At 40.6% G+C, this 24964-nt stretch overlaps 1 protein-coding gene across 1 annotated transcript in view; it reads left to right on the forward strand.

The window, feature by feature from the left end:
- Positions 1–4441: 4441 nt before the first annotated feature.
- The window catches only part of LOC121399356 (megakaryocyte-associated tyrosine-protein kinase-like), a 52597-nt gene continuing 32074 nt past the window's right edge, over positions 4442–24964 (forward strand). Inside the window, exons 1-4 of the mRNA XM_041579843.1 lie at positions 4442–4703; positions 4960–5004; positions 9422–9557; positions 16316–16385. Coding sequence (XP_041435777.1) covers positions 16377–16385 — 9 coding nt within the window. The 5' untranslated portion in view covers positions 4442–4703; positions 4960–5004; positions 9422–9557; positions 16316–16376. The remainder of the gene's footprint in view (positions 4704–4959; positions 5005–9421; positions 9558–16315; positions 16386–24964) is intronic.

Raw genomic sequence — 24964 nt, forward strand, 5'->3', positions numbered from 1 at the left:
GATTCTGTAGCCAGTTTCCTATCCATGTGCAAACAACTTCATTATGCCCAACAGACCTTTGGTTAGACAGCAGTTGTTTGTGGATCACTATGTCAAAGGTTTTGGCAAATTCCAATTAGATCACATCTACTGCTCCCATGCTGCCCAGCATCTTACTTATCTCACCATAAAAAGCAATCAAATTCGTCTGACGTGACCTATCCTTCATAAAGCCATGGTTATTGCAGCTCATAATGCCAGATGAAAACAAATCTGAGAAAATTAGAAATAGAGGCTGGTCTAAAACTGAACTAAGCTGTCTTCGAAATGTATTCCATCTGGCCCTGGTGCCTTGTACACATTAATTTTTATTAAAGCTTTATGAATCATATCCCGAGACACTGACTTGATTGTGCTGAGCCAACAGTGCAGCTATGAGGTGAGTCTGGGAACCCTGACGCTTCTATTGTATACATCTAAGAGAAGAACTGATTTAGCACATTTGCCTTTTCTGTATCTGTTACAGCTTGAAGAACTAATTGTTTTTCTAACAGAACTACATGAGCCACATCTAGATGAAGTAGTTGACCTGATTTTGCTTTCACTTTATTCGTCTCATCAGAGCCACTGTGGGCTTTGCTAGGGTCCATTATACTTAAACATTTTCAAGACATATTTTATTGTAATGGAAGACTGGAATAGTCTTAGAAATGGACACAAGCAAACTATTTACAAACATAAAGCAATCAAACCTGACACCACAAAATTGTGTGATGGTAGGATCAATCATGTTGAAATAATCATTACATATTTTTAATTGAACAGGGTGATTTAAAACTTTAACCCTTTAAATGCACAAGAAGCCTAATTAAAAATTAAGTACGGAATAAGTGAATTAAGTACAATAGCACATTCTTTATTGTAGGTAATAACATATTTTCTTTATAACACATTCAGTGCATTGAATTGAGCCCTATATGTGCCCTCTTCTTGCTTGCCAGAGACACCAGGCAGTGTTGTCCCCTCTTGTTCCTTTTTACAATTGCCATATATTGCATTATACACAGGCAGCACACCACTTGAAAATGACTCATTCTAATTAATCAACACACAACTCAAAATTAAGTGGCATCTGTCAATTATGTTCTAGCAGTTATAGGTACAACAAGCTGCAAATAACAGTAAAGCGGTCCATCACAGTCAGATCCTGCTTTTTCCATTCTTGTCCAGTTCCATATGTGGACTTTAAAGTTAGAAATTCTTCCCAAGTGGGCAGGTCAAGCTGGTGAAAAGTGCCCATTGTTCAAGAGTGCTTCACACCTTATGGGCTTAGTTTAATGAGGCTTCCGCAGAACAAATATACTAAACAGTAGAAAATGCTAACATGCTGTCCTTTAATCTGTAGTAGGTCCTATTTGCATTCTGGGTTTAAGGATGTCCTCAATAGGAGTGGTAAACTTTTTTTATTTTTATTTTATAATTCTGTTTTTATTGCATTTTTCAATAATACCAAAGCATAACATTAGTATTATCAACATGTATTTTAAGACAGAGAACTTTGGTGAAGTAGATTGTCGCAAGCATTGTAATTCTGTGTAATAATTCTGTGCTTATTGGTTCTGTTCCTTACTCAGTGGGTGGGATAGTAGGAATGGTGGGTAAGTTGTGGGGGTGGGTAAGGAAGGGGGGGTAAGAAAAGGGGGAGTGAAGAAAGAATTTAGTAGGGGTTTGCTGTTTGGAGGGCTTAAGAGTGAAAAGGAGGGTAGGTGTTCAGGTTCGTTACACTCTTGTAAAGGTTTTGTATTCGTCCGAGTCTTTGAAGAAGGCCCAGTGTATCCATTTGGCTGCAAATTTGATGGCCTGATCTGGCGATGTATTGGAAAGTTCTTTGAATCTATATATATCATTCATTTTGCTTATCCAGTCTTGGATACTGGGGGTTGTATCTGTTTCCATTGTGCTGGGATCAGCATTTTGGCTGCATTTAGTAGGTGCGGTTTAACAGTTTATTCAGGTTGAATAGTAGGATGTACGCTGGGTTGTCCGGTATTATAGATTTGATTATCTGTTCTGAAAGGATCCTAACTTTGGGGCAGTTCCAGAATATGTGGAGTAAGGTTCCCGCTGCTTGGTGGCACCTCAAACATTTATCAGTTGTTGTTTGCCATATTTTGAGTCTAGTTGGAGTGAGGTATCATCTTGTAAGTAGTTTATAGTTGGTTTCTTTGATTCTGCAGCACCTAGAGCTGTTCATCAGCATGCATGCTATTGTGTTGGTCTGTGTCTTCTCTAAGCCCTTCCCAAGGTCTCTTGACCATTGGAGTGGAAAACTTTGTCCAGGTCCGCATGTGGTATTCGCAAAGTTGGATTTGCTCACTTCCTTCCATTTGGCACTAGAACATGGTGTCAGGACTTTCCCATGAGCCACATAAAGCCTCTCAGACCTTCCATGTTACTTCAACGTGTAACTGAGAGCCTATCGTGATCAACCTATGGCCTCAGTCAATTTTAAGCTTTGTTATGGAGGGGGTGGCCTTCCTTTTAAAGGGGTTGAGCACCTTCCAAACACTTTTTTTCAGTTGCGTCGTTTTTAGATTGTTCACCAATCCTATCTCTTATATTTCTGTATGACAGCTCAGTAATTTAGGTGCAGAATCTGAACTGTTAAAATTTGCTACATTTAGTTGCAGAATCTGAACTGTTAAAATTTGCTACATTTAGTTGCTACTTCAGTACATTTCTCAGCAGTATCTGTATCTTTAGAATATTAGCAACTATTGTATCAATTCTAACAGCTGCATTTAATAATCAGATAAAAAATGTATCAACTCCGTTTGGCAAAATTATCGCTTGGGATGACCTGAGATCTAAATATTCTATTCCTCCTCGGGAACACTACCAATATTTACAACCATTTTGTTCAAAAATTCTGAGGTAAAACGTCAAACTCAAAGACTTTTTTTGAGCAACTCTGTGCTCACCCCCACAATAGGCATAAATATATGGAACGGTGGGAAATGAGACTTAACTAGGTGCAGGAGATTACTCAGTGGGAGATTTCTCTTGATAATATCAGGAAGGCGTCTATCAATACGATTATTAAGGAAAATACTTATAAGCTTTTATATGATTGGTATCTCACTCAGGCAAAACTCAGCCGAATGTACCACTCCGATCCTATCTGCTTCAGAGGTTGCATTACAATGGGGGATGAACTGTACATGTGGTGGGAATGCCCACTAATAGCTGACCTTTGGAAAGAAATATTTGCTCTTTTAAGTGCCATGCTCATTAAAACAATTGACCCAAATCCTTGGCTTGCTCTTCTTGCCTTTCAGTCGGCATCCCTTACTAAGAAAGAATTTAAGTTGTGCTCCCATGTATGCCTAGCAAAAAGATGCACTATTGCTCACAAATGGAAAGTAGGCACCCCTACAATATCGGAAATTTAATGAAGGATATGGTGGGTGTCCTCCATGGAAAAATTACAGCAATGATCCATCATAAAATGGACAACTACAATGCAATTTGGTCCCCATGGTTGCTCTGGTGTGAGGCTGACTCACGCGCTCCTTCCAATTTGTCTGTGAATACAATGTGAATTTTCTCTGAATGTGTCTTATGATGTAATTACTGTTTTTCATGTGTACATTATTCAGATTGTGTTGTGGTACTGATTTATTAATATGCTTACTTGATATGAGGTAGTAATATGCGAGAGTCCTACCTCCCCCCCCACCCTTATTCCCCCTATCACCCTTTCTTCTTTTTCTTTGTACTTTTCCTACTTTTTCTTCTTTCTTTTACATTTATATTTCTACAGTCCATGCATTAGCATCTGTCACAAGTCGCAGGGGCAACCTGAATTATGTTTATAAAATTAATTAAATAATGCTACAAATAGTTACAGCTCTACTTCCAAAAAGTAAGATACATTAACCACTGTTATCTCCCAAGCTCAATAATCATGACTGTTTCATAAACTACATTTGGTATGGGGGGGTTAATATTCCACATCAGCAGGACCTAGTCCTTTTGCCAGTCAGTTTTCCTGGTATATGTGTATATGTTTTCATTTTTTAATCATGGTTTCCATCTACTGTCCATATAGCCTAGTCCCAGAACAAAGTCCCAGAACAAAGTTCAGAAGAAGTTTCAGTTATTTTGTAACACCCAAGGAGACTCATTTTGGCCTGTGCAATTGTGCTGTCATCACTGTATAAAGGATTGTTTCTAATTTATCCTGTATTTTCTACTTGAATGAGACCTTATTCACAGTTCACTTGTTCACAATGAGAATATGGGTAAGTGGATTTTGATGCAATATCATTTGTCACTTGTTGATTTCTCCGATTTTTTTTACACTAACCAAACCACAGTGGGATAGCAGTTTGTCTACATAGTGAAAAAGTAGAAATTATCATAGAAATAGAAATTTCAATTCTAACTTCATGATTGTCTGTAGTGTAGGACTAAAGACAGAATACCTTTTCACATCAGTTATTTGGCTCAATATTTATGCGAACAAGACAGTGTAGCTAAAAATAGAGAGTTAAGAAAACCTTGGTGGAACCGCTCAACACTTCCTCATCACTAAAACTAGAGAACTGTACATGTTGTGGTTAGGTAAGGACAGTGACAACAGGACATTAAAGCAGCAGCAATCTAACAAACTGATGCAGTGCAAGGTTTTTCAACAAGTGATGGTATCTGTGTAATTCACAGTAAGTTGTGTTTATATTGTCATTGTGTTGGAGTAAGGGGTGAGTTCATACATTTGAGGGTCTTGATCAATTTGTTTTAAAACAGAACATTTTGCAAGTCTTCAAAAATGCAGTTTTTTACAATTGAAACTTCTTCATCTTACATGTTACATGTTATATTCCTAAATGGCCCTAGACTGGATCCATCACAAATTTTAGATAATTATAATCTCTACTTCGGTATTCTTTTTAAAATGTATGTGTTTCTTATTTCTAGTACTTCTGCTATATGGGGGAAGAGTACAGGTTGCACAAGTGACAGGTTTGTTTTTTGTCAATATTTTATCAATCTTTGTCAATATTAACTTTATATAACAATGTATAAGATCTTCAATTGCACAGAGTAATCCAGGCAATTACAATTCAAGTTTCATCTGATTCATTAAGAATTCTATGGTTTAATTATACATTTTATAAAAGGGACGAATACGTATTTTTCAGTAGCAGTATGCACAAAATGTCTCTGTCTTAAATATATTGATAATGGGTTGAGTGCAGAGGAATCTTGTATTTGTCTATATGTATTTTGTGGTCACACCCTCATTGCACCCCCGCCTAATGATTTTAAAAACTAGTGGTGAGCACAACTTTCCCTTGTTTGTTATAGTTCTACAAGAGCAGTGACCAGCTCCATGTTGTAGCTCCCACCCTCTCCAACTATAGTCAGGTGATCCCACTGGTGTCTAATAAAAGGGCAGCCAAGTTTGGGAGTTTTACTTTGAAAGCAGCTAGTCAGTTGCAGTTAAAATGTATTCGTCCCTTTTATAAAATGTATAATTAAACCATAGAATTCTTAATGAATCAGATGAAAATTGAGCATAGGACTGGCCAGATATGGGATGACTTTGACGTAGTTGGCCAGCTTAAATATATTGCAATATATGGACAAACAATCCCTGTTTTGTTTAAAGGGTAAGGCATTTTTCAGTAGCAGTATGCACAAAATGTCTCTATCTTAAATATATTGATAATGGGTTGAGTGCAGAGGAATCTTGTATTTGTCTATATGTATTTTGTGGTCACACCCTCATTGCACCCCCGCCTAATGATTTTAAAAACTAGTGGTGAGCACAACTTTCCCTTGTTTGTTATATATATATATAAAGAAGATAACATATATAAAAGATTTACGGGGGAATGTAATAAAAATCGCTAACGGAAAAACTATTCGCAATGCGAAAAGTTATGCCTTTGCGCGAACAAATTTTGCTTTGTGCGAATTTAATATAGCTTTTGCGAGCCCGGAAATTGTTTAGCGACCACTTCCGACAGTGAAAGACCGTTTGCGAATTTTATAGTTTGCGCCAATGCGCAGTCAATGTAATAAAACTTCTTACTGAAAAAGTCGTTATGTTTGCTCCAAAAGATTACGACACCTTCAAGCACTTCTTATGAGTGCGCAATTAAAATTCGCAATGCAATAACAGTTTAAGGAACAATATTACATTGCGAGATGTGGATTTTTAGTCTTATTGGTGCGAATTGTTTTGCTCTTTGCGACTTTTATTACATTCCCCTGTTAATGTTGTAAGGATTTAATAGTTGTCTAACATTTTGGCATTTCTCTGTGAAATGAGCTTTAGATGTCCCTTAAAGTGGTGGTTCGCCTTTAAGTATAGTATATTTTTTAGTATATTATAAAATTGCCATTTCTAAGCAACTTTTCCTTTGGTCTTTATTATTTATTTTTTTATAGCTTTCTAATTATTTGCCTTTTTCTTTTCAGCTTTCAAATGGGGGTCACTGATCCCATGTTAAGAACAAATGTTTTATAAGACTATTTATGAGACTTTTTAAGACACCTATTGTTATTGCTAATACTCATCTTTCTACTCAGGCCCTCTCCTATTCATATTCCAGTCTCTTATTCAAATCAGTATCAAGTTGCTAGGGTAATTTGGACCCTAGCAACCAGATTACAGAAATTGCAAACTGGAGAGCTGCTAAATATAAAACTAAATAACTAAAAAAACACAAATAATAAAAAATGTAAACCAGTTTCAAAACTGTCTCAGAATATCACCCTCTACATCATACTAAAAGTTAACTCAAAGGTGAAAACACTGTAAAGCATTAGGGATGCACAGAATTCAGGATTCTGCCTTTTCCAGCAGTGATGCGGCTGCATCCATGTGCCTGGGAAACCAAATACAAAGCCTTAAAGGGATACTGTCATGGGAAAAAAAATTTTTTCAAAATGAATCAGTTTATAGTGCTGCCCCAGCAGAATTCTGCACTGAAATCCATTTTCAAAAGAGCAAACAGATTTTTTTTATATTCAATTTTGAAATCTGACATGGGGCTAGACATATTGTCAATTTCCCAGCTGCCCCAAGTCATGTGACTTGTGCTCTGATAAACTTCAATCACTCTTTACTGCTGTACTGCAAGTTGGAGTGATATCAACCCCTCCCTTTTTCCCCCCAGCAGCCAAACAAAAGAACAATGGGAAGGTAACCAGATAACAGCTCCCTAACACAAGATAACAGCTGCCTGGTAGATCTAAGAACAGCACTCAATAGTAAAAACCCATGTCCCACTGAGACACATTCAGTTACATTGAGAAGGAAAAACAGCAGCCTGCCAAAAAGCATTTCTCTCCTAAAGTGCAGGCACAAGTCACATGACCAGGGGCAGCTGGGAAATTGACAAAATGTCTAGCCCCATGTTAGATTTCAAAACTGAATATAAAAAAATCTGTTTGCTCTTCTGAGAAATGGATTTCAGTGCAGAATTCTGCTAGAGTAGCACTATTAACTGATTCATTTTGAAATTTTTTTTTTCCCATGACAGTATCCCTTTAAAATAATGTGACTTTTTTCCCTTTAATTGCCATTAATTTGCATTTTCTGATTCGCTCTTTTGATTCAGTTGGAATTCCCACAAATCTTTTATGCAGGATTCGGGATTCAGCCAAATATCAAAATAATGGATTCAGTACATCCCTATATGACATAAAGCAATTATATCCATATAAATCTATACTATGCTATGCTACTACGCTGTATTTATAAAAACACATATATGTGAAAAAATGCTGCCAACAGACACGAGAAAGCCACAGCACCCCCAATAATTGTGTGATCCAATGTGTGTCAATGTCCAGAGCTGATCATTATGTCATCTATTAATCAATCTCAGCAATCAAATCAATAGAGTATAAAGAATGCTTGTTTGTAAAACAGCCCAACTGTGTGGCTCAGGTGGTGCTGCTGTGTGACTGTAGCTTGTAGAGGTTCAGCAGATTGAAGTGTTACATAGTTAATTTTTGTTGAAAAAAGTCCATCAAGTTCAACCCCTCCAAATGAAATCCAGCATATATATCTATACTCAGGGCCACCATCAGAGGGGGACAGGGGGTACAGCTGTACCGGACCTGGGCCTGAAGTGGGGCCCAGCTGTGTTGCACTTTATAAATTATCTGTGCCCCCCTCAACAGCATCAAACTTCATGTGCAGCCGAAGACCCAAAGCCGCGCCAAAGACCTGCTGCTGCTGCTCACTTCTAGCTCGCTAAGCTCTGTGTGGCGAGTACATTCCCTCCAGTTCTTCCAGTGCTGCTGCTGCTGATATGGAGGCTAAGGCTGATGTGGGAGTGGAGGAGAAGGAATTTTTAGAGCCATAAGCAGCATTACTAAAGAAATAAAAAAACCTAGCTTGAAGGTCAGTTAAAGGGGTTGTTCGCCTTTAAATTAACTGATATTCTGAGACAATTTGCAATTGGTCTTTATTTTTTAATATTTGTGTTTTTTGAGTTATTTATCTTTTTATTCAGTAGCTCGCCATTTCTGTAATCTGGTTGCTAGGATCTAAATTACCCTAGCAACCATGCTTTGATTTAAATAAGAGACTGGAGTATGAATAGGGGAGGACCTGAATAGAAAGATGAGTAATAAAAAGTAGCAATAACAGTAAACTTGTAGCCTTACAAATAATTTGTTTTTAAATGGGGTCAGTGACCCCCATTTGAAAGCTAGAAAGAGTCAAACACAAAAAATTCAAAAACAATAAAAAATAAATAACGAAGACCAGTTGAACTGCCCATTCTATAACATACATAACGTTAACCTAAAGGTGAACCACCCCTTTAAGGTAACAAAGGGGGAAATATGTATTTGCTGCCCTAGATATTAAGCATGACAGAATTACTGGCACTCTGATGTAATGCTATAGCTATACTCATTTCATGAGCTAAGGGGGCTCTGACCAAAGGTTGGACCTTCCAGGGGGGGTCTGTCCAAAAGATGGACCTTAAAGAGATACTGACACCAGAAATGAAACCTTCTTTTGCATCAATCATAATATTTTTAGTAAAAGACAAATGAGGAGAGCACTCAATAAGCATAAAAATGCTGTGGTTACTTGTTTAATGCCGACCACCAGTACACAAAATGTTTTGGGCTAATGTGCCCTTTATCAAGTCTTAATCTTTATCACACTTGATAAAGGGCACATAAGCCCGAAACATGTCGTGTACTGGTGGTCGGCATTAAACAAGTAACCACAGCATTTTTATGCTTATTGGGTGCTCTCCTCATTTCTCTTTTACTAAAAGTATACATATCCGGAAAGTGGTGACCTGTATGAGGAAAGTTGCACTATCATCTTGAACCGAGTGGGCAGAGCGTTTTTGGACATTTCAGTATTTTTGTATCAATCATAAGATTGTCTTTGCCAAAGACCCAAAGCCGCGCCAAAGACCCGAAGCCGCACCAAAGACTTGAAGCCGCGCCAAAGACCCGAAGTTGAAGTCCTGAAGCAACGAAAAGACCCTAAGCTACGAAAGGAAACCGAAGAAGCTGAAGAAGAACCTAAGGTAAGTTCCACTGCAGGCCCGGACTGGCAATCTGTGGGTTCTGGCAAATGCCAGAGAGGCTGCTATAAGGTCTCATAGAAAGTCAGTATTTAGTGGGCTGGTGGGGGCTGTTTGGGCCTCTGTGTGGGCTGATTGGGCCTCTGTGTACCTGAAATGCCAGGGCCTATTTTAATTCTCAGTCCAGACCTGTTCCACTGAACACCAATGTTTTATTTTATTGAACTCCTGACCACCAATGTTTTTTTAAAAATTTTAATGGAGCCCTGTCACCAATGTTTTTTTAACTTATAGAAGGGCCTATGTTTTTTTAATAACTTTTATATAGGACCCTGGCCGCAATTTTTTTTTATTTTTAAATTATAAGGGGGCCCTGACCACCAATGGCTTTTTATATCTCTGAGTGAGGGGTTTACTGTTTTTAGCGCTGGTGTCTGTGGTGACTTTTTACTGTGGTGTGGCATGGGCGGGATCTGGGGTGGGCAGGACAGGGGACCCAGAAATGTTGCTGTACGGGGGCCCGTGATTTCTGATGGCGTCCCTGTCTATTCTAACTGAAGATTTTAGTATTACTATAGCCCTGGAAAGTATGCTTGTCCAATAAATCATCCAAGCCACTCTTAAAAGCATTAACAGAATCCGCCATCTCAACAACATCCAGCTGTGTATTCCACAACCTCACTGTCCTCACTGTGGCACCACCTATGCTGCTTCAAATGTTGTTTTAGGCAGCTTTGTAATTTACATTTACATTTTCACTGAATATTTTTATTACCAGTTCTACACTGCATTTAATGCTTTTTGCTAAAATAATGTAAACTGTCCCCAGAGGGAAAAGTCCCTGATCTGGGTGGTGTCTCTCCACATATTATCTTTTAGTAGCCTGCCTGTTTGCTTCCCTCAGAAAGTTGGCCAACATTGCAATACACATGCCACCACTATTAATTTTCTTTGTGCTCTCTGAATAAAGTAAGAAGAACTTTATCCATCAGTGTGCATTGTGCTTGCACCTTTTTTTGGTTTTTGAAGAAGTGGTTTGTGGCCATGAAACACAAGTGTGTAGCTGGTGACGTGCTTATGAATATTTCCATGTTTTTTTATGTGAAAAAGAAAGAGAAATTATTATAATTTAATCTGCTTCATTGGTGCTATTGAATTGTTACATTAGTGCTTGCACCTGCATGGATAAATAAGCACCAATATTTATGATAAAGAAACAATAATAATAGGTGAACCAGTCATATTAGGCAAAAAAAACCAAAAGAACAAAGCTCTGGGTAGAGGTCTTCTGTAATTTCTTAAAATGATCACAATGTTTTCGGTTTTTATTCAGTAAACATGATATTGTAATGCATACTGACATCAAAACCCCATGGGGCAAATTCACTAAAGAGCAATTATTTTGCAAGTGAATGCTCTGCCACACCTCGCAGGCGTAATTTTGTTACCACTATGCTAATTCACTAAAATGCGAAGTTGCATCTCAGCAGCTGAATTCGTCAGCACAAGCATTTCTTAGCGATCTTTTGCTAGCGTTCAATTCTGCCTAGTGAAACTTCGTACTCTTACACTTAGGTCAATTTAAATAGGGCAGGTACATATAAATCATATAGAGATCTTTATTAGAGATGTTGGTTAAATTACTTGAAGTGGCTACTTATTATTACACATGTCGTCTAAGGAAGCAAAATAAAGAGATCCTCTAATGTCCTAGACATGAGCCCACCCTAAAACAAATGTGGCATGCACCTCAAATTGGTTAAAAAAAATTTTGAAGGCAATTCTGCTTTAAAAAATAAGAAATCAACAGCGTTTTTTACAACTTTTATGAGTTTCCAGCATACAGGATATGATATCACTTACTTAAGCTTGAGGAGGATGTAGCTTTATCTTATCAGTTCAACTGGTCTAAGGTGGCGAAGGAAATATTGGCAAAAGAGGTAACATTCTGTAAGATTCACACTTTAGTGAATTTGCGGAGTTATGACCATTCCCCTGAACAAAAATTCACCTGGCGATAGGGTGCAAAACTGCACTAGCAATGGTCTATTTCACTAGTGAATTGCCGTCTATGCCCGTTAGTATTTTGGTGATGTCCCTGCGGATGAGATGGTGAATTTTCACTAGCGACAGCAACTTCGCCCTTTAGTAAAACTGCCCCCATAAGTATATGTGCTTAAAGTTAAACATCACATGATGCTGCTCATAATGTCTGCAATAATTTATGAAATTAATTCCCTTGCAGTTCTATGTTATCCACTCATCTTCTGGATACTGAATTGTTTTACTGATCAATAATCCTTACTTAGCAAACTCTGAAAACATCAAGCTATTTAATGTTTAAACACAATGTTCCTAATTTCATGCCAGCTATATCATACAGAAGTTATGGCAAATTAATTTATGATAGTGTCATAATATGAAAACTGTTTTAATCAGAGCATGAATGTAACTTTTCCAGGTTATCATCATAATAGTGCATGCATACTGTACATACATACAGGAACTTGACCTGTTTTTGGGATGTTGCTTTTACCCAAGGAAAAAAAGTAAAATAAAACATACAAAACCTTCCAAAAATGCTCCAAATAATTCTCATATGGATAAATGAACACAGATTGTGCCATCTGCTTAGAGGCATCTCTCTGAATAGTATATTATGGTGGTCAACTGCCATAATTAAAGGTATGACAAATTTGCCATCTGGAAATGGCATCCTATGTTAGTATTATATATTATTATTTATTCCTGATAATCAAAATCTTTTTTTTATTTAATAATAGCTATACATTTCTGTTTACACCATATATTTGTGCTCCAGTTTCATAGGATTTGAAATCCAGTGCTGCATTGCTTATACTTTTTATTTGATGAATTTAAATTCAAGAAATAACCCATGTAGCTCTAATGAAGACTAGCAGTGCAATTGCATGTGAGAGTGAGGGAATTAATGGCACATTTGGTGTAGGGGCAGCAAGGATAGTGGAGAAAACAGCACAAACCTGGGAAACAAAGACGTAATAATTTTAGATAACACTTTAATGAATTTGGAGTATCAAATAACTCCAAAAAGTGCTGGGTGAAGAGCTTGCTGTGATCGAGGGAGGACCTGCTGCTCATTACTCCTCTCTTCCGTTTCTTTCCTCTCTGCAATACGTTTCCATTATTTCCCCTCTCTATTCTGTAACCTGTGCTAGACAATGTGTGTGTGTGGGGTACAGGGGAGAAGAAACAAGCAGATTGGGGCTAGAGTGGAACAGTACATTGAGGAGCCTGGTGAGGAGTTGCAGAAGGGCTGGAACTCAAAGTAGGCAGGCAGAAGAGGTATTTGCATATTGTTCCCCAGTTTTGTAACTATTGAGGAAGTTTTCTCTATTAAATTAAATGGTCTTGATGCTTGACAAAGGGGCGTGTCCCAGAAACGTTGCACAGCTCATAATAAAATTGCAAGGGTTTGCCCTGCTACCGCAACTCCTGTGTGCCAGTGAAATTCTTCTTACCTGTATTGTGAGGTGGCCGATTCCTCTATCGCTGGGCACCAGGATAACAATTTTTGGGTTTGTGTGGTGTGCGGCTTCTCAAAAGCTCCTCTGGACACACAGAGTATAGCACAAAGGCAGAGTATGGCACACACAGGGAGCATAAGGAAGGCAGAACAGAGCAGGAGACAGGGAAACCCATCAGGACCACTCTAGGATGTACTACATACAGTGACAGAGTGCTGGTGCCCCATTAGCATTTTGTAAAAGTGTGAACAGGTGAACAATATGGGCAGTTTCAGTCTGGGTCTAAGGTGTGAACAGTACAGGGCTTTAGGATGTGAACAACAGAGGTGTTCAGGGGGGATCACAGGTGTGAACAATGCAGGGGCCAGTTAATCTATTTAGTGATACCATTTAAGGTTTACAAGTGGTAAGCAAACACAGTAGGTAGATGGGGGGGGCACATAAGGGGGCTGCCAGTTGGACAGCCCTGATCTAATGTATCAGCCTGTACCACTGATTCAGGCAGAGAATTCCACATCTTCACAGCTCTCACTGTAAAAAAAAAACCCTTCCGAATATTTAGGCGGAAACCTATTTTCTTCTAACCGGAATGGGTGACCTTGTGTCAGTTGGAAAGACCTGCTGGTAAATAAAGCATTAGAGAGATTATTATATGTTCCCCTTATATATTTATACATAGTTATCACCCCATAAGCGCTTCTTCTCCAGTGTGAACATCCCCAATTCGGCCAGTCTTTCCTCATAGCTAAGATTTCCCATACCTTTTACCAGCTTAGTTGCCCTTCTCTGTACCCTCTCTAATACAATAATGTGCTGTGTGAGTGATGGAGACCAAAACTGTATGGAATATTCTATATCAGTGCTTATCAGTGCTCTATACAGTGGAAGAATGATCCCCTCCTCCTGTGAATCTATACCACTTTTAATACAGCTCAAGACCTTATTTGCCTTTGATGCTGCTGACTGTCATTGCTTGCTACAGCCAAGTTTATCATCTACAAGTACTCCAATGTCCTTTTCCGTAATGGATTTTCCTAGTGCAGTCCCATTAAGGGTATAAGTGGCTTGGAAATTTTTACATTCCAGGTGCATGCATCAAATTTGACATGACCTATCCTTCATAAAGCCATGCTAATTGCTGCTCATAATGCCATTCACTAGGACAAAATCTCCTCCAACCCTTTAGCCATCTTCTACCCCAAAACAGCTGCACCATCATCATTTAGGTGCAGCCCATACCTAGCAAAGAGTCTTTAGCCGACTGAGAAATTAGCCCAGTTGTCCGAAAACCCCAAACCCTCCTCCCTACACCAATCTCTCAGCCAAACATTAATCTCCCTAAACTCCTGCTGTCTTCTTAGGGTTGCTCGTGACAAAGGTAATATCTCTGAGAAAATTACCTTGGAAGTCCCCGCCTTCAACTTTACACCTAGGTTTTTAAAATTGTTCTTGAGGACTTCACCACCTCCTCTAACTTGGTCATTGGTACCTATGTGTACCAAGACTGCCGGGTCTTTCCCAGCCACTCTCAATAATCTGTCCACTCATTCCACCACACGCCAAACCCTAGCACTGGGCAAGCAGCAGACTGTTCGGCATGAAGGGTCCTTACGGCAGATTACCCTATCCACCTTCCTAATAATTGAATCCCCTTTAACTAAAACATGCCTTTCCTTCCTTGCACTCCCCCCACCACCCATATTAGAGCCACTGCCTCCCAGGGTGCTCTGAGAGTCAGCCTGCTCCATACATGCCAGTTCAGAGCTTTCCTCCCCAGCATCTTCAGCCAAAACTGTCACAAACCTTCCTCCCACATTAGCCTCCACTGCTCCTTCTCCTACCCCCACTCCACTAGCCCCTGCCGGTGGTTGCTCTGCGAGCCTCCTTTCCCCCCCTTGTTTGCCGCTGCCCTCAGTGCTGCAAGTTCCCCCCTTAGAGTCTGCAGTTCAGATTCCAAGATGAAAACCCACGACATCTCTCATATGTAAATACTGCATGGAACTGCTGCTCCAACACCACATACATGTGACAAGACATACACTGAGTAATATCAGCAAACCCACTTGCACTCATGTTTACACTGGTTACTTACAGTCTCCCAAATGCAATTCCTCACAATGCCTTTTTGGTTTTTTCTACAGGGTTTCTTTCTGCTTTAAGGTTTTTAACACTGCTACTACTCAATGCTAATTCAAAAAGAGGAAAATAAAGGACAAATGTGTGTAAATACATTTAAGTGTACCAATCATAGCCAATTTAATTAACTGGCTCTTTTTTTTTAAGAAAGAGAAGGTTTAAAAAGTCCCTTATTTAGCTCTACAATCTAACAACAATGGTAGGGACCATTTAATTTATTTTAATTCATTCAGGAATATTTTCACTACTATATTATTGTCCCCCTCTATTTTCTCGCTATAAAATGGTTGTTGAGACAAACAGATTATATAATATTGCCATGTAAATATACTCCTTTAGAACAATTATAAATGCAGTCATAAGTTATTTTATGCACATGCACTTTTGTGGGTGTTTGCGAATGGACCCCTTAAATCCTGTACATAGAATAGAATGATAGAACAGTAAATTGAATACAGCATTTCTAGATACATCCCTTTTAGGTTTTGGTACTCTTTAATGAGGAAAATCATTCAACTTAATTTTTTCAGATTTCTGCATAGTAACATAGAAGGTGAGCTAATTGATGCAGAGGAAGAAAAAACCCTGTTTGAAGTCTCTCCAATTTGCCTGACTCCAAGATGGCAATCGGACCAGTCCCTGGATCAACTTGTACTATGAGCTATCTTCCATAACCCCGTATTCCCTCCCTTGCTAAAAAAAAATTCAACCCCTTCTCAAAGCTATCTAATGTATCAGCCAGTACAACTGATATAGCTCTCACTGTAAAAAAAACCCTTCTGAATATTTAGCCTGAACTTCCTTTCTTCATTTTCAATGAATATTTAATCAGAAAAAAGATTAAATGTTTTTGTCATGTAATGTAATGTAAGTCTGCCTATAACTGTGAGACATTAAATAAAACAGCGGTCCAATACTCCATTTCAAAGATAAGTAGGAAGCAGATTAAAAATAAGTTTTGCTTGTAATTTGGCACTTTATATAATTATATACGGTACAATGGCACTGACAGACATGCTGCACCACTACTTTAAACTCTAGAATCAGTTGTCAAATATGTTTTTGATCAGATAGTATGAGTATTTTTTGATTGTTTAAAAAAAGTTTTTTTATTTCCAGCAAGTAAATCACTACCTTCGGAGACACAAGAATTCCCTTCGAGGACCGAGAAGGATTTCCAATGTCTGACGTGAGAATCTTATTTTTCCATTAAATTGTGCTTGATTGAAAGCTTGATTATTTATAGTGATCCCCAAACCAAAAAACATTTTCAATGATTTTAATGTAATTTGTACATTTGTACAATTGCTATTGAAAGCAGTACAGTATCTGACTGTTTACATTCTCTGCACTCCTGTTGCTCACCTTTGAAACAATGCTGCAAACATATGTTTGACCTGACTTCATTCACATTCATTCATTACGAGTGAGAGAGACGTTTTTTCAACATTTCTATATTTCAGGAAAGTACATTTTAGTTCCTTCAGATCAATACTTTAATACATAGTTTGGGACATTAGGTTTTCTGCTATTTAACTACCTTTGAATGCAAGTGCATGTACATATAACTTTAAAGCTGCTGTAAATATTTAAATAAAGTAAATTGATACAGTGTCGGACTGGGGGTCCTGGGCCTACTGGGACTGTTACCTTGGGGGGCCCCACACAGTGTCGGACTGGGACACCAGGGGCCCACCCAAAGACCTTAGACCAGGGGCCCACTCTCAGTACTATTATTCTTCCTCTCCTCGCTCAACCTCAATTCTCCTAGTCTCTTTTCTTTACATATTATAATCTATTAATCCATCTATTTATCCTCTTTGTTCTCATAGAAATTGGTAATGACCATGAAATAGGCCAAATGTTTAGAAGCAGGAGGGCCCACTGACACCTTAGCCCAACGGGAGTTTTCCTGGTATCCCGTTGGGCCAGTCCTACACTGAATTAATAAATTGTTTGAATTAAATTTTCTTTCATCATGCAAAAAATCGTTTTTTGGGTGAAGGATCAGTTTCACTGTTAATAAAAAGTATAACTAGTTGAGAGTTGTATCATGTTAGCCATAGTCCAAATAAAGAAAAAAAGGAATGTGGTACCGTAAAAAAACAACTCCAACTGCCGGGAAAAATTTGAACATTAATAATGCTCCTCTAAGCAGTAAAATAATGCATTAAAAATAGTTGAACCTCTCTGAATGTGGCACTGTCTACATCTCCAGTATGTAGCATTGCCTCTGCTTAGGAGCATTGCATACAGGTATAAGATCCAGGGGCGATCCTGGCCCCTCCGCCGCCACTGCTGCTGCCCCCCCTCCCCCGGAAATTCGCTCTAAAAGTACCAGGAGCAGCATTTTTGCTGCCCCTGGTACCTAGTGGGGCGCTGCCGCCTGAGGCGACAGCCTCAACTCGCCTCATTGGCAAAGCACCCCTGATAAGACCTGTTATCTAGAATGCTCGGGACCTAGGGTTTTCTGGATAACTGATCACGCTGTGTTTCTTCTTCCTGAACTTTTCCTAGGGCGCGCGCAGCGCGTCTTCTCTAATCATAGGCGTCATGACGTCAGCGTGCAATGGCGCGAAATTCAAATGTTTAAAAGGGACATTCTATGTGTAAATCGTTGCCCATTATAGGTTTCTGATTCTAAGTTCCTGGGTGCGCTACCTGTCTGGTTTTCCTGTGTTCTGATATCCTGTTGTGACCCCCTGCCTGCTACTGACGATTCTGAATTATGTGTACTGACCCCTGCCTGGTAACCGATTCTGCTTATTCCGTATCCCTTCTGATTGATCTCCTGGTTTGACCCTTGCCTTCCTGACTCCGTTTCTACTCTGCCTGCCCCGACTTTGCATTATCGTCATGCCCCTTTGCTCGTTCAGAACCTTTCGCTTGGCATCTCTCTTAATAAGACCTGGTGGCATCCGATTAGCCGAGGGCTCCTCCCGAGGTGAAAGGCATCTGTTAAAGGCAGAAGCAAGAGCCGAGAACATGGTGCTTAGTATTGGTTCTGAATTTAAGGTGCCGATCGTGACATTATAACAGGTCCGATGGAAGACGCTGCTCCATCCACCACAGAAGCGCTCTTCACTACTCTGCTGCAGCGCTTGGAGGATCAAGAGCAAAAGCAAGATTATCTGATGCAAGGCTTTCATAACCTGTCTCACAGACTGGACACTACGTCAAGTCCAGTAGTTGCACCTCCTGTTGCCGTCCAAGGGGGTTCTCCTGCTGTATCGGGTAATATTTATAAATCCCATGAACCCAAAATCTCTTTCCCCGAAAAATTTAGTGGGGATAGAACAAAATTCTTTGTCTTTCAGGAGGCATGCAAATTATACCTTAGCTTTTTCTGTCACTACTTCACTACTGGAGAGGAAAAAGAGAGGTTTGTAATGACCCTGTTGCAGGGTGACCCATAAATTTGGGCTCTAAGATTATCCCCCTCTTATGCCTGCTTCTCCCTAGAAACCTTCATGCTTCTTCAGCCGATACCATGATTCGTAAATTGCGCCAGGGAAAACGGGATGCGAGGTGTATTGCACAAAGTTCCTCCAGTGGGCTGTAGAAACTGGTTAGAACGGCATGGCTCTTTGTAGCCAATTCCGGATTGGGCTCTCTGATGCGTCAAGGACAGCTTAGTAAACTACACTCTATCTACGAATTTGGATGACCTAATGTCTCTTGCCATCCAAGTAGATAGAAGACAGTGGGAGAGAAGGGTACTTCCTTTCCTACTGGGTTTACTAATGTTAAGCCATCTAACCCCTCTGTGCCTCTACCTCAGGAGGAACCCATGCAATTGAGCATAACTCATCTAACTCCTGAGTAAAATGCCCGCAGGCGGTCTCAGGGTCTGTGTATTTATTGTGGGGTAAAGGGTAATTTTCTTAACCAGTGTCCTAAGAGGCCGGGAAACTTGGGTCGAGAAGTTTCCTCTCCCCAATTTTCCTCTAGGATCATGGTACCAGTTAATTTAACCTGGCCTACGGGCTCTGTTAAGGTTTCCACTTTTGTGGATTCTGGGGCTGCTGGGAATTTTCTGGATGCTGCCTTCGCAGTAAGGTTTAATATTCCTCTAACTCCTTTAAGTCCTCCCATGAGAATCTTAGTGGTTGACAAAAAGCCTTTGGGGTCAGGTTTTGTAACCAAAAAGATTACGGTCTTTTCCATGTGCACTAACAACTTGCACTCTGAGGAGTTATCCTTCTATGTTATCGAGGGTCCTTCTTCTTCTCCTCTTATGTTAGGTTTACCTTGGTTACAGGTACATAACCCACATATTGATTGGGTAACTGGGGAGATTCTTCAATGGGGTCAAAAATTGCATAAGTGTTCCTCAATTGGTGGCAGTCACATCCCTAGAGAGTTAACCCGCGGCTTATGCCAATTTCTCTGACGTGTTTTCTAAAAAAGCCGCAGAAACGTTACCCCCACATAGGCGTTATGACTGTCCAATTGACCTCATTCCCGGGTCTACTCCCCCTAAAGGGAGAACTTATCCTCTTTCTTTGCCCAAAGCCCAAGCAATTAAAGAGTAAATCAAACAAAACCTCGACAGAGGTTTCATTAGGCCCTCCAGTTCCCCTGCTGGTGGGCAAGAAGGATGGAGGTCTTCGCCCCATGTATCGATTATAGGGGCCTTAACAAAATTACCATCAAAAACCGCTATCCTCTTCCGCTGATTTCTGAACTATTTGATCAGGTCAAGAATGCTACGATCTATTCCAAACTTGACCTTAGAGGTGCATATAACCTCATTCGTATCAGGGAAGGGGATGAGTGGAAAATGGTCTTTAACACCAGGGATGGCCACTACGAATATTTAGTTATGCATTTCGGTCTTTGCAATGTTGCAGTGTTCCAGGAATTTGTCAACGACATCTTCTGGGACCTGCTGGGGTTATTTGTAGTGGTATATCTTGATGATATTCCTCTAACTTGAGTGACCATCAAAAACATGTCCCGGAGGTGCTGTAAATAAAAATAAAATAATTTATTTGTGAAGCTTGAGAAATGCACTTTTGAGGTTTCTTCTGTTCAATTTGTGGGGTTCAATATCTCCGGGATCCAAGTATGTGTCCTACCGAGGCTATTCAAGCTTTTGAATTTTTTTCAAAAAAGAATTTGTGTCGGCTCCCATTCTTCGTCACCCGGATACCACTCTTCCTTTTATTGTAGAGGTTGATGCCTCAGAGGTTTGGGCAGGGGTGGTCCTTTCTCAAAGGCATCCGATAACCAACATGGTGCATCGTTGTGCGTTCTTCTCTAGGACATTTTCACCTGCTGAGGCCAATTATGACATTGGAAATAGAGAATTGTTGGCTATCAAATGGGCCTTTGAGGAATAGCGAAACTTGTTGGAGGGGGCTAAACATACTATAACGGTCTTTACTGACCAAAAAAATCTGTTATATATCGAGTCTGCTAAACGGTTGAATCCTAGGCAGGCTAGATGGGCTTTGTTCTTTACCTGGTTTAATTTCTCTCTCACATACAGACCTGGTTCCAAAAACACTAAGGCAGATGCACTCTCTCTCAGTTTTGAGTCTAACCTGTCTGAACATAGTGAGTGTGTTCCCATCATTCCGGGTGAGTTGATTGTGGCAGCTCTGGGATCAGATCTTGCCACACTACTGTCTTCGGTACAATCCTCTGCCTCTGTAGGTACTCCTTCTGGGAGGTTATTTGTACCTGGGGACTTAAGGGAACAGGTTCTGGGTGAGGCTCATAATTCAAAAATGTCCGGACATCTTGGTGTTTCTAAGACTGTGTCTTTATTGTCTCGCAATGTGTGGTGGCCTTCTTTTAAACAAGAGGTCAAACATTTTGTTAATTCTTGCCCTGTCTGTCAGAGGTCAAAGTCTTCAAGGAACCTGTCACAAGGATTGCTAAGGCCATTACCTATTCCTGACAGACCCTGGTCCCATCTGTCTATGGATTTTATTGTTGACCTCCCTTCATCTCAAGGGAAAACAGTGATTTAGGTGGCGGTGAATAGGTTCAGCAAAATGAGTCATTTCATTGCCCTCCCACACCTCCCATCTGCTAAAACTTTGGCTGAGTTATTGTCTGAGTTATTTATTTCTAATATTTTTACATGGTTTTCTGGTCAATATTGTTTCTGATAGAAGGGTACAGTTCGTTTCTAAATTTTGGTGAGCATTCTGCTCTCTGGTTAGGATTGATTTGTCTTTCCTGGCCATCCCTGGTCAGCATTAACACTCGGGTAGCCCCGTCCCCATCTCCATGTAGACGCGTCCCCTAGCAATCTTTAAATTCCCCTCCTCCCCTAACCACCGTGTCTTTTTTTTTTTTAAGCTTCGCGAAGAGGGTTCCCCTGAATGCGGAGTAGCGCTTGTCGCGATCCAATGACGTCATCCGCTGTGTCTTCAGCATGCGTCTTTAAAAAGATACCGGTAGTTAGTTCCTGTGCCTTGGCTGCAAATTTTTTGCTGAGCGGTGGTAAAGTGGAGCTGGCTGCTGAGAATTGTGCCGCACTTCAGGTGTATGGTGAGTCACGTTCAAGTAAATCTTTCTACGAAAAGAGCCCGAAGTATTTACCCGTGGCTTTATGTTTTCAGATGGAGGAGACATCTAGCAAGCGGAAGCCTGCTGTGGAATTGGATGCTGAAGTGATTGTTTCCAATGCATAAGGAAGTGCAAGAATTGTTGTCTGCAGAATGGCAGAAAGGTTCTAGGAAGGTGCCAGTTGAACCCAGGTTGGAGAAAATGTATCCTTTTCCAGTATAATGTACAGAGATTTGGGATACACCACCAACTGTCGACGCTCCAGTGGCACGTTTGTCAAAGAAAACAACGCTTCCTATAGACGATCTATCCGCACTCAAGCATCCTATGGAAAAGAGAATGGAGACGGAATTGAAGAAAGCTTATATGATTGCTGTAGCTATGTGTATGCCTGCAGTGGCTTAAATTCCAGTTGTTATGACCATGTCTTTATGGTCGGATGAGGTTGTCCAAGGCTTCGACGGAGGCACAGCGAACGAGCAGTCCATGCAGCTTATAAATGACATCAGAATGGCCTGTCATTTTTGTTTGGAAGCTTCGGTAGACCTGGCAAAATTAGCTGCAAGAATTATGGCTTTTTCTATAACTGCTCAGTGTGCTTTGTGGTTGAAGGCGTGGTTTGCGGACACTGCGTCAAAGAATGTCCTTTTTAAGCTTCTTTTTGAGGGGAAGATGTTATTTGGGAAAGTACTGGATGAGATTATAGCTAAATCTTCTGGGGGGAAGAGCACCTTTCTACCCCAAACACCTAAACGTTTTAAAAATGTTCAGAGGCTAGAGGATAGATTCCCATTTAGACGCAGAGAAGAATCGAAAGCTTACAAGCCGGGAAGAGAATTTTTTCGAACAGCCTCTTGGAAGTCAGGTCAGTCAAGTTTTTTCAGAGTTAAGGCCAATTTGCGGGAATCTGGGCAGAAGAAACGGAAGATGTATGGGTGACTTTGGTAGTCACAAGGGTGTACAAGATAAGAGTTTTCTTGTACTCCAATTTAAGATTTATTTGTAGAAACAAAGGTACCGATAGAGGAGCGAAAGAAGATTATTTTGCTTGATTACATCGAAAAATTAATTTTGAAGAAAGCAGCGATGCAGGCGCCAGAAGTGGAGAGCGCCTAGTCCGCAAGGCTTCGGGCGAGCCGAGGCCCATCTTGGATCACAGCAGACTGAATCAGTTTATACAGCCTCGACATTTCAAGATGGAGTCGCTACAGACGATGAAAGCAGCAGTAAACCCAGGAGATTGGTTAATCTCTATAGACCTAAGGGAAGCTTATTTACACGTTCCAGTGGCAAACATTCATCAGCGTTTCCCGAATCAACAGCTGCAATTCAGATATCTTCCATTTGGGCTATCCACTTCGCCCAGGACATTTACAAAGGTTTTGATAGTTGTGATAGCAAGTTTAAGAAGAACAGGAATAGAGATCTACCACTATATCAACGATCTACTTTTAGTAGCAAGAGATCCAGAGACATTGGTCAGTCATCGAGAATTAGTGATGAAGGAGTTACAGAGATTCGGCTGGATTCTCAATCTAGAGAAGAGTCAGTTAGAACTGACTCAGACATTGGTCTATTTGGGAGCATTGATAGATACTTGTTTAGGTCTGATATCTCTTCCAAAGGAGAAGATTCTCAAGATTTCCAAGATGGTAACATGGACTGTGCAACAACAGTGGATGCCGGCCAGACAGTTTATGAAGTTCCTGAGTACTCTGACGTCTACGATTGCCATGGTCAAGTGGGCAAGATGGAACATGATGGGACATCAGTGGGACAGGGAAAAAGAGGACCAAGGACAGCCCATTCACCTGTCCAGGTAGGGGAAAGAGCAAATGTTATGCTGGATGACACTAGCAAACCTCCGGAGAGGAATCTCTCTTCAAGAAGAGCGGCAGCTGGATATCTTAACAGATGCTTCAGGTCTAGGATGGGGAGCCCATATTCAGGATGTCTTCGCTCAGGGCGCTTGGAGCCAAGACTTGTCACATGTCCAGTCGAAACTGTTAGAACTCAGGGCTGTGGTTCAAGCTCTTCAAGTTTTCAAACATTTAATCTGGGGAGAAGAGGTCTGTATAAGATCGGACAACATGGTGGCAGTGTCCTATATAAAGAACCAAAGAGGTACAGGAAGTTTGACAATGATGAAGGAAGTGGAGCCAATAATGCTCTTTGCCCAGAAGTTCTTGATGGGAGTGACGGCAGTGCACATTCCAGGGGTCCTGAATCAACAGGCCAACTTCCTCAGCCGTCACAGGTTAGATCAAGGGGAGTGGAGTTTGAAAGAACAGGTGTTCAGACTAATAACAAGAAGATGGAGATGCCAGTGGTGGATCTCATGGCTGCTCCGAACAACTGCAAGGTAACAAAGTTTTATTCCAGGTCTCCCCATGTCCAGGCATTAGCAGTAGATGCTTTGGCACAGGACTGGAACGGCCTCTGGGCGTATGTTTTTCCACCACTTCCCATGATATTCAAAGTCCTGAGAAAGATTCTTTCATCCAGGATGGAGGTAATTGCTGTTCTTCCAGACTGGCACCGGAGGCCTTGGTATCCACTGCTGAAAAGGTTGATGGTGGAGCATCCATTCAGACTTCCAGTAAGGAGGGATCTGTTGCAGCAGGGTCCATTCTTTCATCCAGAGCCATGACAGTTAAGACTGGCAGCATGGAGACTCAGTTCTGCAGGTTGAGACATCATTGATGTTCAGAGGCAGTCATTGCAACACTGTCAAAGTCTAGGAAAGGAAGCACGTCCAAAAGATATGATAAGATTTGGGACTGTTTTTGCACATGGGCATCGTCCAGGGGAATCAATCCCCAAGTGCGGAAGTGATGAAGATTTTGGAGTTCCTGCAGTCAGGATTGGAAAGAGGCTTGAGTGCCAGCACTTTAAGGGTGCATGTATCAGCATTGTCAGCGATATTAGGCAGAAGTTTTTCGGCAGAGCCGTTAGTCATACAATTTCTTAAAGCCGCGGTGAGGATTAAGCCACCAGTGAGGAGACTTGCTGCTCCGTGGGAGTTACCACCTGTACTGGAGGTCATTTCAGAATCACCTTTCTGGCCTGTGGAGAGGATCTCTTTGTGGAATTTGACTTTAAAGGCTCTGTTCTTAGTGGCTATTGCTTAAGGTCGTAGAATGTCAGAGATTCAGGCTCGACCTCTGCATACAACTTTTAATGAGCAAGGTGTCACTCAGACCAGTTTTGGAATTCTTGCCGAAGGTTGTCTCAAGTTTTCAC

The sequence above is a fragment of the Xenopus laevis genome, chromosome 1S, assembly GCF_017654675.1.
Source record: "Xenopus laevis strain J_2021 chromosome 1S, Xenopus_laevis_v10.1, whole genome shotgun sequence".
NCBI classification, from domain to species: Eukaryota; Metazoa; Chordata; class Amphibia; order Anura; family Pipidae; genus Xenopus; species Xenopus laevis.